Raw genomic sequence first — 12,298 nt, forward strand, 5'->3', positions numbered from 1 at the left:
ACGAGGATATGCGGCGAATGTAGATATTGGAGGAATAATATTTAGATAAGATATATTAAGAATAACATACAAGCGAAACTTGAATAATTTGCAATAAGTTTAGTAACGTTTAGTAAAAAGCTTAATTGATTCTCATTATAGAAAGAGAAAGGAAATACGTGATACGCGAAAAGATGAAACTTTAAAATTCCAGGAATTTCTTTAGAAGCAGATATTTTCTCTTTCTCTTAGGTAATGCAAAATATACAGTTAAAGCAGAAAATCGACATTTTGTATTTTCAGTCTTATTTTCACATTCTGTTGCTTTACATTATAGAATTCATTACGAAGCAAAATTACTATCTAAAATAAGATAAGACAATTGTTGTTACAAGTGTTTTTACCTTTTTTTTTACAATTAAAACTTAAAACTTTAAATTGGAAACACAAAGAATAAAGGCCGGATAATTAATAATCCCTTATTTATAATTATATTTTTACTCTTCCCAAACAGCACATAACATTCATCGTAAGTATTCATAAATATTCTGAAAATTTATTTTATAAAAATACATGTAATTAAGATTTAATAGAAATTTTTAATAAAGATTTTGGAATAATCCAAAAATTATTACTACATATACAATAGGTATATACTAAAACATATTTCTTATTTATATATTAATAAATATATTTATATAAATTTATATAAAAATAATATATATATATATATATGATATAATAAATTATAAATGTTTATTATAATTTTTTTTACATCTATATTTTCTAAACAGAATTTGTGTATAAAATACTTGTGCACACATATTTAAAATATTTCCATCTTTCTTATAAATATTTTATAAATATTTTGTGCTGTCTAGGTCCGGCTGCAGCCAATTTTTAATACCCAGTTTTTATTCTATGTTTTTAAAAAAATCTGGAAAAATTCAGAAATACTTTTAGATACATTTCTATTACTAAATAGTTTTTAAATATTAAAAATTTTAATCAATAAAAATTAAAATTTAAACAAAAAATTTTGTTTATACTAAAAAACCGAAAACAGAGAGTTAAATTGACGATTCATTTTTTATGAGACAACTTGCTCTTCATAAAATGTTTTTCTTTCATATAAATAAATACTTTATTATAAACGCGACTAGAGGATTCAAGTGCGTTCCTAAACGCATTGACGCTACACCTACAGATGTTTGATATCAAATCCAATTTTCGCGTCGATTAATTATCAAAACTGGTTACAAACTACAAAATAAACATTTTGTTTCTAATTACACAATATTGATTATGATAATGGACGCTTATAAGCGGTTTACTTAACCCTAACCTAACTTTTAACCAAAACACTTAACCTAACTTTTAACAAAAGTCACACTGAGAGAAACTGTTCTCTTTCCGTCCTCTCGCACGGGATTCATCGTTTGTCGCTCAGCTCCTTCAGCTTGTCTAGCAGCGCGTTCCCAAAGGAATTCCTGTACTGCGGACTGATGAAGTCCAACAGACCGTAGGGCGTCTCGAAGCGGTCGGCGTTACCCGTGTTCGACGTGTCGTCGTGCTGATTGCCGACGATAGCGAAACCGGCGACTGACAATTCTACGCAGAACCGCAGACCCTCCAACGTGATCAAGTTTAAGTAGATGACCTGGTTCGTACTGACCAGCTGCTCGGACACCCTTAGGTCCTGCACATGCTTCCTCACGTCATCGATCACCGCCTGGGCCTCCAGCCGCCACTGCTCCGCGTCCAGCACTCGGGCCGCGTTGTCGTCACCGTCGTTCCACATCGCGCGAACGCGTTTCCTTCTGACCGTGACTGAACTCGCTTCGATCTGCCCTAAGCTCCGATCGCAACCTGATGCTACAAACGCGTCACTTTTGACATATAAAATCTCTATATTCCCCAAGATTGGGTAAGTTAGTTTTTCTTCTTAACTTAAATCAAAAAGTTAACGACTATAAAATTAAACTTATTGTTAGTTAAAACTTGGGGCTTAAATAACTTTTAATTGAATTGAAGGTTAAGTAAAAAAACAAATTGAAATCATTATTATTACATATTAGTTTTTAAAGAGACAAAAATGTTAAATTATTAAAAGAAAGTTAATTAACAAGTTAGTGATGCCAAACTATTGGACTCTTATTTTACAATTTACTATAAGTTTTTTAATAATGGTTAATAACACTTGTTAAAAATTCATTTAGTGATTGTTAGACATCCTCATAATTTAACTTATTGGTTAGTTTATTATTGTGATTGATAATAAAGATAGATCATTGTGCTTATTCAATTTTCATAAATTTAAATTTAACATCTAATTACATCTTTTTGTAAAATTAAAGATTAACTTGTTCGAAAATAACAAGGTTACAAGTCATTAACTTTTTAATTTTATTTTTTATAACTTTTAACTTTTTGTATAACTTTTATATAACACTAAAATCGCCAGTGCCATTATTGGCTTCACTAATTTCAACTTTTTGTTCTTCATATTTTTGATATTATTTGTCATTATTGTATTTACACAATAATCACACATTTGTAAAATATTCTGTATTGTTTAACACAAAAAAATTGAAAAACATTAAAATTATTAGCTAAAATGACTCCAACGATTTTAGTGTTAACTACTTACAATCCAATCCTGATATTCTTCTATGTGATCTCGCTATTCTTATAATGTCCTTCTCCTTTCTCATCTGAAACTCTTGCATATGTACCTATTTAAATGAATAAATCCACAATTGCAATGATTTATTTCCTTACATGGTCCGCTTGAACAAAGGTCTTTCAAACTGTAAACTCTTTAGCTTACAAAACTTACACAGAAAATTTCGTACATTTTGACCTATTATATATATTTTACATTTATTAAAAATATTTATTTCAATAATATACATGGTGTTGGTGATCACATATACTAGATTGGACGTTAATAAAAATGGATACAATCAGGTTGAGTAGTATCATTTACTATACAAGTTTGTTTTGTTCGCTTCTTTATGCACACAAGTTTTCCTCTTTTTATCACGTTCACTGCTGCGCCAATTCATACGTGTCGTCTATACTTAAATCACTCAGGTCCTCACCCCAGCCATTAACATCAGGTTCCTCTAAAGTGGCGCCTGATGTCTTTACGTCAAACATACTCTTCGGTGATTGCACTTCTTCTGGGACGTGTAAGATCTGCGTCTTCTGTATTACGGGCTCCATATCTGTAAAGAAGTCAAACTCTTCCTTTTGGGATTTTATCACTTTCGAATTCTTTATGTCAAGCTCGGTGATGTCAGAAAGTACTAGTTTCTTCGTGTACTTGGGTTTTTCGGCGCTCGACGATAACTCGGACAAAGGCGACGACGACGAGTCCGCGTCGCAAGGACTTTGTATTTCTACTTGCACATTGTCTTCTGGAACGGTTTCCTCTACATGACGATGGCCGTTTCCCACCGGCTCTTGCGTTTCCCAATCCGACCAGGTGCACTCTTCTTCGACGAATAAAAATTCCTTCTCTTTCCTATCCTCACCGCCGTCTGGCGACGGTCTCTCGGCCAGGTGCACGTTACTCTCGTCTATATTCACAAACACGGGCATCTCTTGCGTGAACGTTAAAGCTTTTCTAATATCTTCGAGATTTTTGCTGCGAGTCATCTTCTTGTTCGGCCGTCCGTCTGTGAATAACTTCCCCCTGTTTCCACCGATAACCGTCGCCGCTCCCAAGATCGGCACTATGTCAGCCAGCGCCCTTAATGTGGCGCAGACGAGATCGTCATTGGTATCCTTTATTCCAACGAGCAGTTCGGGAAGAATATGATTTTTCAGTTCATCTGCTTCGAACACGTGAACGAACGAACTGAAATGGGATAGCAGTAGCAAACGGATAGAAACGTCTCGAATGCAAAACATTTGCAAAAGCCTTGGTACTAAGATACTTTTGAAAGTAGGAACTGTGAACAGACTAGTCCCCAAATCGTTTTTCTCATCTGCAAGAGACATTAAATATTTCATTAATCCATTTACTTACGTGAAATAAAAATAATGACATACATCAAGTCTTATCACAATGATAGCTGAGATCTTACTAGATGCAACAGATATATATTCTAACCTTTAGGTTTGAAGATAAAAGGTAAAAGTTTTACTTGGGCAGTGCTATCCAATAAAACTATCCTAGAAAGAAGTACTCTGCCTAGTTGTTCAGCAACAACAGCCTCGGGATACATCTGCAATTGTTGTCTTAATTTCCTAAAAAAATTCATGCATTTCTTTACACACACACATAAACAGATACAATTTTATAAATATATATAATTTTTTTCTCCAAGTTACTTACGTGAAAAACTCTTCCCTCTCAGTGTCAGTTTTCAGTGGTAGTTCTTCCAGAAACGCATGTATCCTTATAAACTCATGAGTGAAAAACGAATGCTGCAGCACATTCAATAATCTATTTCTCAAACATGCATCTGGATTCTGTAGATTCTTTTTGCAGAACTCTCTAAACTCCAACAAATTTGGCGCTTCGTCTGAAATCGATTAAAGTTTTAATGTACATCTTGCATTCAGCTACATTCTACAAAGACAATATCTATGATATGACTTTTGACTTTTTGTCCTGTACCTGTATCTTGTAAATTCTTCAGAATGTCCTCCGCTAATACCCCGAATGCGTACGAATCGATCGCGGTGAGATTAGCGGTTTTAATTAAGTCGGCTGTGTCTTCGCCTGGTGATATCGCCTTTTCGTATCTGTAGCTCTTTATGCGCTGGTAATACGTCGGGGTCGCGTCTGCGAATTTGCACAGGCATTCTAGCCCACCCAATTTCCAATATCCCTCTGCAGTTACATAGATAGAACTGCTGCACACGTTATTGTGTGAAGCCAATGCAGTCTCATGCAGGAATACCAGAGCACGCAGGATGCTGTGCAGGCCGATACATATTTGCAATATATTCTGCTTTTCAATAACTTGGATCAGTGGCCGGGCCTCTTCCGTTGCGAGAAAAAACTTGCTACTTTTGCTCCACGAGGAAATGTATTTCAGGATACAAGGATGCCGATGTAACATAAAATTCTGGAACACACATAATAGTTTATTGTTCGTAATAGTTCTTGGTTCATTTTTTCAAAACTTAACTTTGCCTTTTATTGCGACGATATTGTGCGATATTTTTTTAATGAGTAATTTTTTTACGGAAACGACAAATTTGGCTTCATGTAAGAGCAGCAGTTAGGTATCTAGTGTTACCACAGATTATCCCTAAACAACAAAAAATAAAAATCTAAGGAATAATTGCATAAATCTGATGGAAATATATTCTGAACATTTTCCATAATACCTGGATTGTGTTCGAAAACATCACCTGAGTGCTCTCGGGTGTCATTCTATCATTTGTTGTTCGTTGAATGTGAGACAAGGCTAGAATGATACCCAAGAGCACTCGGGTGACGTTTCCGAATCCCTGTTGTGTTTGCTGGTTTTTTTTTTTCACCAATCTCTGATCAAAGCCACGTTCGCCTTTGACGCTTACAGCGCGTTTGTATTGTTGATCCTTATTTAACATTTGATAAACAAGGACGAAATAATGCTTAAACTGCTGTGAGCGCCAAAGTGAACGTAGACCAAGTTAATCGAGTCAAATCAACCACGGATTTCCCACGTGGAAAAGCTGAACGCAGTTTGTTTCAGAAAAAGAAGAGAAATTCTGATCTGCATTGGCTTCTCTCTGGCGGAACGTTTCCAAATGCAATTGTTTCACTCGCGCAGCAAGTAACGAGATTCAGACGTATTTTGTCTCGAATAATTTGTAGAAGTCGCTGACAACTGGTCGACTTCTGTTTCGTCCACCCAAGACAAAGGGATCAAGCGTCATAATTTGGGAATTTTTCGACTTTTGCATATTTGATACTTCGTTCAACACTCGAGTACGGCTGCATTGAACTTCGACTTGGAAATCCGTAGTCGAGATATAAAAAGAGCTGCACTTCGTAGATTAACTTGATCAGAAGTTGGTGAGAGTGTTGACATAAGCTTCTTATTCGAATACATCTTAATTTCATACGCGAAACGATAATACATTGGCATATGAGTGAACCTAATAAAAGTGTCTTCATCTAGAGAAATAGTTTCAAAGCTTTGAACAACTTAAGCTTTTATTTTCTTTACGAAGGTACGACGGTCATCTTATAACCTACAGTGCATTTGCTGTATGCGAAAGAATACAAAAAAAAAAAAAACAAAAATTGCGAGTCGGTTCTCACTCTCATTTCCGCGCTTGACGAGAGATAAATAGCGCTAGAAAATGTACGCTCGTCTTTTCTTCTCAGGAGGACAAAAATTAAGGGAGTGAAGAAGACGTCAACCTTTGCCGCACGCTCCAACGGTGACGGCCGCCCGAACGTCGCGGTGAAGTGCAGGGACGGTTCGCTGATGAAGAGGGACAGCCGCTTCTCGGGACTCGAGTCGTGCACGCTCGCATCGTGGTGCATCCAGTAGTCGGTCACCTCGACGGCCTTGTCTTCGATCTCGAGGCCGCGCAGGGCACTCCTTTCGTTCCCCATCAGTCGGTCGACATACGGCGCTCTCACGACTGCTGACAGTTACGTCGGATGCGCGAACGGAGCGTCGCTCATCAGAAACGTCGAGGACGCGAGGCTGGGTGATGCGAGTCCCATTTGGTCCGGAATTCACGCTGAATTCACCAGCTGACACCGACGCGATCCGCCGATCCCGATCGGACACCGACAGCGCAGGGAAATTACGTATGCGCAGGTGACTTCTCTCGATTAGGTTAGGTCGAGCGGGGGAAATTGCCGCGATTGTTCGATCGCTCGCGCGGGTTGTTTGACTTGACTCTTTCTGGTCATGCGTATGTACACGCGCGTGAGAATTATTAAATACTGCAAAAGCAACAAATTGTAAACAGGGTTCTGCGAGTCTTTTTCTTTTGAGATACTTTTTTATTTACAATTTTATATTTTCTTGTTTCTTGATTTAAAAAAAAAAATATTTTTTGTAATTAACATGGAAACGAACGATGATGAATTTCCCAAAAAACATAGACGCCACTTTTCAGAGGCTTGGCTCATTAATGATAAATATAAATCTTGGGTACGCAAAGTTCCGTACGACAATAGTCTCTATCATTGTATTATATGCAATAAAAATTTTTCATGCAGTTCGGTGCACATTTCAAGACACGCGGACTCTACGTCTCACAAAAATAATGTGACCAGAGATCCATTATCTCACGACGAAGATATCTTGGCAAGAAAATCTCGCAGACCTGTGTTTCAACCGGAGTGGCTAGAGATCGAACAGTTTAAGTACTGGTTACGCGAGGTGCCGCATGACGAAAGTTTGTTTCATTGTGTAATTTGCGATAAATCTCTTACCGGCGGTTTATCGCAAATCCAACGTCACGGAGAGTCCAAGGCACACCTAGACAAATTTAAAAGTACCGTCGAATTTGAAAACAACAGTATTATAATTAAAACTGAGGTGAACGAAAATGAACATTCATATACGCAGCCTATCGAAACTAATTTCTTATTTAATGAGCGTAGAAAATCAGCGGAGATGAGGTATGCGGCCCTCATCGCCGAAAAGAATATCTCGCATCAAATCGCAGAAGAGATACTTAGCTTTTTTCAGGAGATAGGAAAAGACCCTAATGTGTTAAAAAATATGAGCATGGGTCGTACGAAGTGTACGAACATTATGACAAACGTATTGTGCCCAATTGAAACCGAGCGCGTCGTGGACAAGACTCAGAGCACAAAATTTACAGTAATTATTAATGAAACGCCTGAGATTTCTAATTGTAAATGGTTAACTTTTATCGTCCGTTACGTTGACCCGGAGACACTGGACGCTCGCTCGCAGTTGATTAAACTAATTGATATCGAGATTAAAGATTCCAGCGCGGAAAAATTGTTTGAGGCATTTCAATCCGAAATGTCAAAATTACAGATACCATTCGAAAATATCATTGCCTTATCTTGCGAAGATACGTTTATTATGACGGAGGAACATTCATCGTTCAAAACAAAATTGAAAGAAATATGTCCCAATTTGTTAACGTTTCCATGCCCGTGCCATTCCGCCGCGTTAATAGCGCATGCTGCATGCGCTAGAATACCTGAATTTTGTGAAGAGTTTATTATAAATATTGCTGAGTACATTAACAGCAGTCCGAAACGTTCGGCCATTTGTCGCGACTTTTCTAAATGCTCCCAGGAGACAAATCGCAAAATATTAAAATTATCTGATACTCGCTGGATTTCTCATTACTTGTGTGTAGAAAAACTTTTAGAATCCTGGGACACAGTTCAACAATTTCTTAACGGAACAGCTCCGAGTGAAAAAACAAATACTGAAGAATATCTTTTGTCTATGATGACCAATGTAGAAACAAAAGCCTATTTCCTTTTTTTAAAATATGTTTTAAAATTTTTTAAGATGTTTATTGTATTTTTCCAAGCACCGGATACGCGAATTTATTTGTTACAACCGAAATCTTTAAATCTTCTTTATCAAATCTGCCGACATTTTTTAAGAAAGAAGCATTTAAAACCTTTTGCTCCAAACACAATACTCTCTTCAAGGGAAAATCGAAAAATTATCAATAGAGTTTCCTTAGGATCAGAATGTGAGAAATACCTCGACGAATTGATAATTCAAGGCAGCACAGACATAGTTACAACTATTCGAAAGAATTGTTTGGCATTTTATATGACTGCGGCAGAGGAAATTCGCGAAAAGTTACCCGTGAATGATATATTTTTATCAAAATTACACGTTTTTAGTCCTGCAAACAGTTTATACAGTATTGATAGAGAAGTATCATTCAACGATGTTTCTTATATAGCTAAAACATTTGGTGATTTCGATGAGGATGCTTTAAAGAGAGAATGGATGGCATTACCTTTAAATTTTACAATAAATGAACAACTAAATCTCTCTAAGTTAAGTTTTGACAATATGTGGAGAAAAATTGCGCAATGTCAGTATCCAAATAATGTTTTTAAATATCCACACTTAACAAGTGTCCTAAATCTTATCCGATCACTTCCGAATTCAAGTACCGATCCAGATATGTTTTCCCTCTTAAATAATTTAAAAGCGAAAAGACGCAACAAACTTTTGTCTGCTTCTGTTAATGCTATATGTGTAATTAAATCAGCGTTGAAGGCGAGAGGAGAGAAACCTATAAACATGACAATTGAAAGAAAACATATGTATCTTATGGCGGCGGACAAATTATATCAGAATGCTAAAAAATTCCAAAGTATGTTAAGGCTAGATACTGTTGACGTTCACAATACCGTGGATATTAATGATACTATGGATGTTAACGATACTATAGATATCAATGAGACTGTAGATGTTAACGATACTATGGTTGTTAATGATATTGTAGATGTTAACGATTCTGCGAATATTAATGATATTACAAATATTGCTGGCCCTTCGTTTGTAGATTAAACATATTAAATATTAGATTATTAAAATGTTTGTATTACGTGTATAAATATGGATATAAAAGAACTTAGGTCTAATGTATATAAATATCTTATTGTATATGTGTGTATGCGACATATGTGCGCCCTCCTCCACCACACATACACACACGCACGCACACAATTGGATAGGAAAATGTAAAAAATTATTATTTAATATTAATTAAGATAATTTTAGTATTTAAATTTTTATGTACTGTACATCTATTTATAAATAAATTAATAACAATTTTTTACATTTTTCTTTTGTACAAAAGTGTTCATCTCGTGGTTTATGTTAAGCAATACGTATATGTATATTTGACATTATAATTATATTAATGTAAAATAAATTCAGTAAGAATAAACTGAGAAAATAAACTGAAAAATGGACTAAATTGATTTAGGCTTGTAATATCAATCAAAATATTTACTTTGCAAAAAATATCTTCTATTTATAAGAAAAAATGTATTTAATATATTTAATTTTTATATTACGTAATATATTAAACAATTTGCATTCGTGTAATTTTTTTTTTTTTAAGTATCTCTTAATATTTGTACTATCAACACATTGATCATTAATTAAGAATCGTCTGGAACTCGTATTCTTTTCCTTGATTCGCACTTTTGGGCTGATGCGTCCTCATTCGCAGTTGTGTGATTCTGCTGAAAAATGTTGCGTACATCTAAGGTCGATCGAGTATTTTTTAATGTGAAATATTTGTTACGCAAATAAGCTATTATTGGCAGCCTATTTTATAATTGCAATGAAAAGAGCCATGATAAAAAAAAACTGAGTAATATAATTGACACATGCACACGCTTAATTTTAAGCGAATTTTTGTCGAATTGCCATTGAAAAACGCGTGAATGAAGCATTCAATATTAAAAGTTGACAATTACTGTTAAATTAAAATTAATCTGCATAACGTGCATTTTAACTAAATTAAATGTTAATAAGAAAAAATCTCGGTTCTACCCGACATCAAATATGCATTTTCCGTGTACTTTCTCTTTTTCTGTCGTAATTCCGAGTAATTTTTTAAAAGAACTTATATAGAAAAATTGCTATTGGACAATTCCGTTAATTATCAAAGAAAAAACTTTACCAAATCAATTGTTACCTTAGATTTATTCGATTTTTCTTCTTTACGAGAATTATTCGTTACTTTTATAGAACACAAAAATGTTATCTCAATCATTAGCATCTTTTTTTAAATTCTTTTTATTATTAAATGTTTTTTCATTAATTTTCTCACCTGTACAGTTATTTGTTGGGTTGTATCAATTAACTGTATAAAGTAATAGCGAATTGCCGTTTACTATTTTATTTTCACGTTTTAGCACGTAGGTGTATAAGTAATGTTTGTCATATTTCTAACTACAGATAATAATTACAGGCGCCCTGCGATGGGTAAACGGGTCTGTCGTATTACATTTAATATTAATACTTAAAATGTTAAACATCAGAAAACGTAGAAAAAAATCTCGCGAAAAGTCTTTACAATCAAATATCAACAATTTACATATTGTTATCAATAGCAACAATTATATACGAAGATCATTTGTTGACTTTTCCGCCGACTAAAAAATGAGAAAAAGATATAACAAATTCGACAAAAACGACATCTAAATAAATAATATCTCGCATTCTTATACATTAAAATATATGGTCCTATGTATAGTAAAAATCGTTAAAAGTACTTTTTAGTATCGTTGTAAATCGACTAATCGTCGTAATACGACAGACCAGCTCGAGTCTATATGTGATATAAACAAAATCCTCTTCGCATTTAAGCTATAATAGATCATTAAACAAATTTTAATATTTTTAATAAAATTCATCGAGAATATCCTATAAGTCATACCCATACAATTGAACGTACTCATTTACTTACTCTTTTTAGCTTATTCCTCACCTTCATTATCCACCGAGTGTACACGTGCAATAATAATTAAAATAATATAAAATAATAATAATAATAGTTGTACTAACAGTAATAGTAGTAATTGCAGCAGCAGCAGTAGTAGTAGCAGCAGGTAATGGCGATAATATACAGCAATAATAATAATCGCAATCGTAATAATAATAATAATAGTGATTAAGAGACGCGGTAGTGGCTCGCGCTAATAGTATTAATAAGAGCAATAATAAAAGTGACAAATGATAACGATAATAACTATAATAATAATAATAATAACAAATATATTAATAGTAACGGCAATAGTAGTATAATAGTAATAATAGTACAACAAAAGATAATGATAGTAACGACAATAATAGTACAAGTAGTAATATTAAAATTGAAACAATGATATAATAAGCCATAATAGTGCAAGTTGTAATAGCAATGGTAATAGTTATAGTAACAAAATCAGTTCTTTACAAATGACTTACTAGATAATAAAAAAGTAAGCAAATGCTGAAAAATCATTATCATAAAAAAGGAAAGCGAAACAATCATTATCACAGTACTATTACTGCTGCTGCTGTTACTACTATCGTTACTATTATTGCAATTATTATTATCAGGGTTATTATTAATACTATTATCATTATAATCGCGTTTACTGCAAACATCAACTATTACCACTGCTACTTCTACACTACTGTTACAATGTTGCTGACAATAATGATCCTGCTGCTGATGATGCTAATGATCGAAGTGGTAATAGCCATCGTGATAATGATGCTTACGATAGAACTCAATTCTTCAGTATTCGTACTGTGCCAGCCGCTCTATTATAACATTAATGTATGTTGTATATATTGTGCTTTTCAAGAATATAAATACATTAAAAGTT

At 34.3% G+C, this 12,298-nt stretch overlaps 2 protein-coding genes across 2 annotated transcripts; both read right to left on the bottom strand.

The window, feature by feature from the left end:
- Positions 1–741: 741 nt before the first annotated feature.
- On the bottom strand, positions 742–2,585 carry LOC105835153 (GSK3-beta interaction protein). The gene has a single exon (XM_012678182.2). It carries the CDS (start codon positions 1,778–1,780, stop codon positions 1,412–1,414), a length of 369 nt encoding a protein of 122 aa, XP_012533636.1. The 5' UTR covers positions 1,781–2,585; the 3' UTR covers positions 742–1,411.
- Positions 2,586–2,835: 250 nt separating this feature from the next.
- Positions 2,836–6,734, bottom strand: LOC105835150 (protein-associating with the carboxyl-terminal domain of ezrin). Its single transcript, XM_012678181.3, has 5 exons — positions 6,353–6,734; positions 4,610–5,063; positions 4,325–4,514; positions 4,100–4,236; positions 2,836–3,974 (listed from the first exon to the last, which is right to left on the bottom strand). Exons 1-5 carry the CDS (start codon positions 6,548–6,550, stop codon positions 3,028–3,030), a joined length of 1,926 nt encoding a protein of 641 aa, XP_012533635.1. The 5' UTR covers positions 6,551–6,734; the 3' UTR covers positions 2,836–3,027.
- Positions 6,735–12,298: the final 5,564 nt, after the last annotated feature.

Source organism: Monomorium pharaonis, chromosome 7, assembly GCF_013373865.1.
Source record: "Monomorium pharaonis isolate MP-MQ-018 chromosome 7, ASM1337386v2, whole genome shotgun sequence".
NCBI classification, from domain to species: domain Eukaryota; kingdom Metazoa; phylum Arthropoda; class Insecta; order Hymenoptera; family Formicidae; genus Monomorium; species Monomorium pharaonis.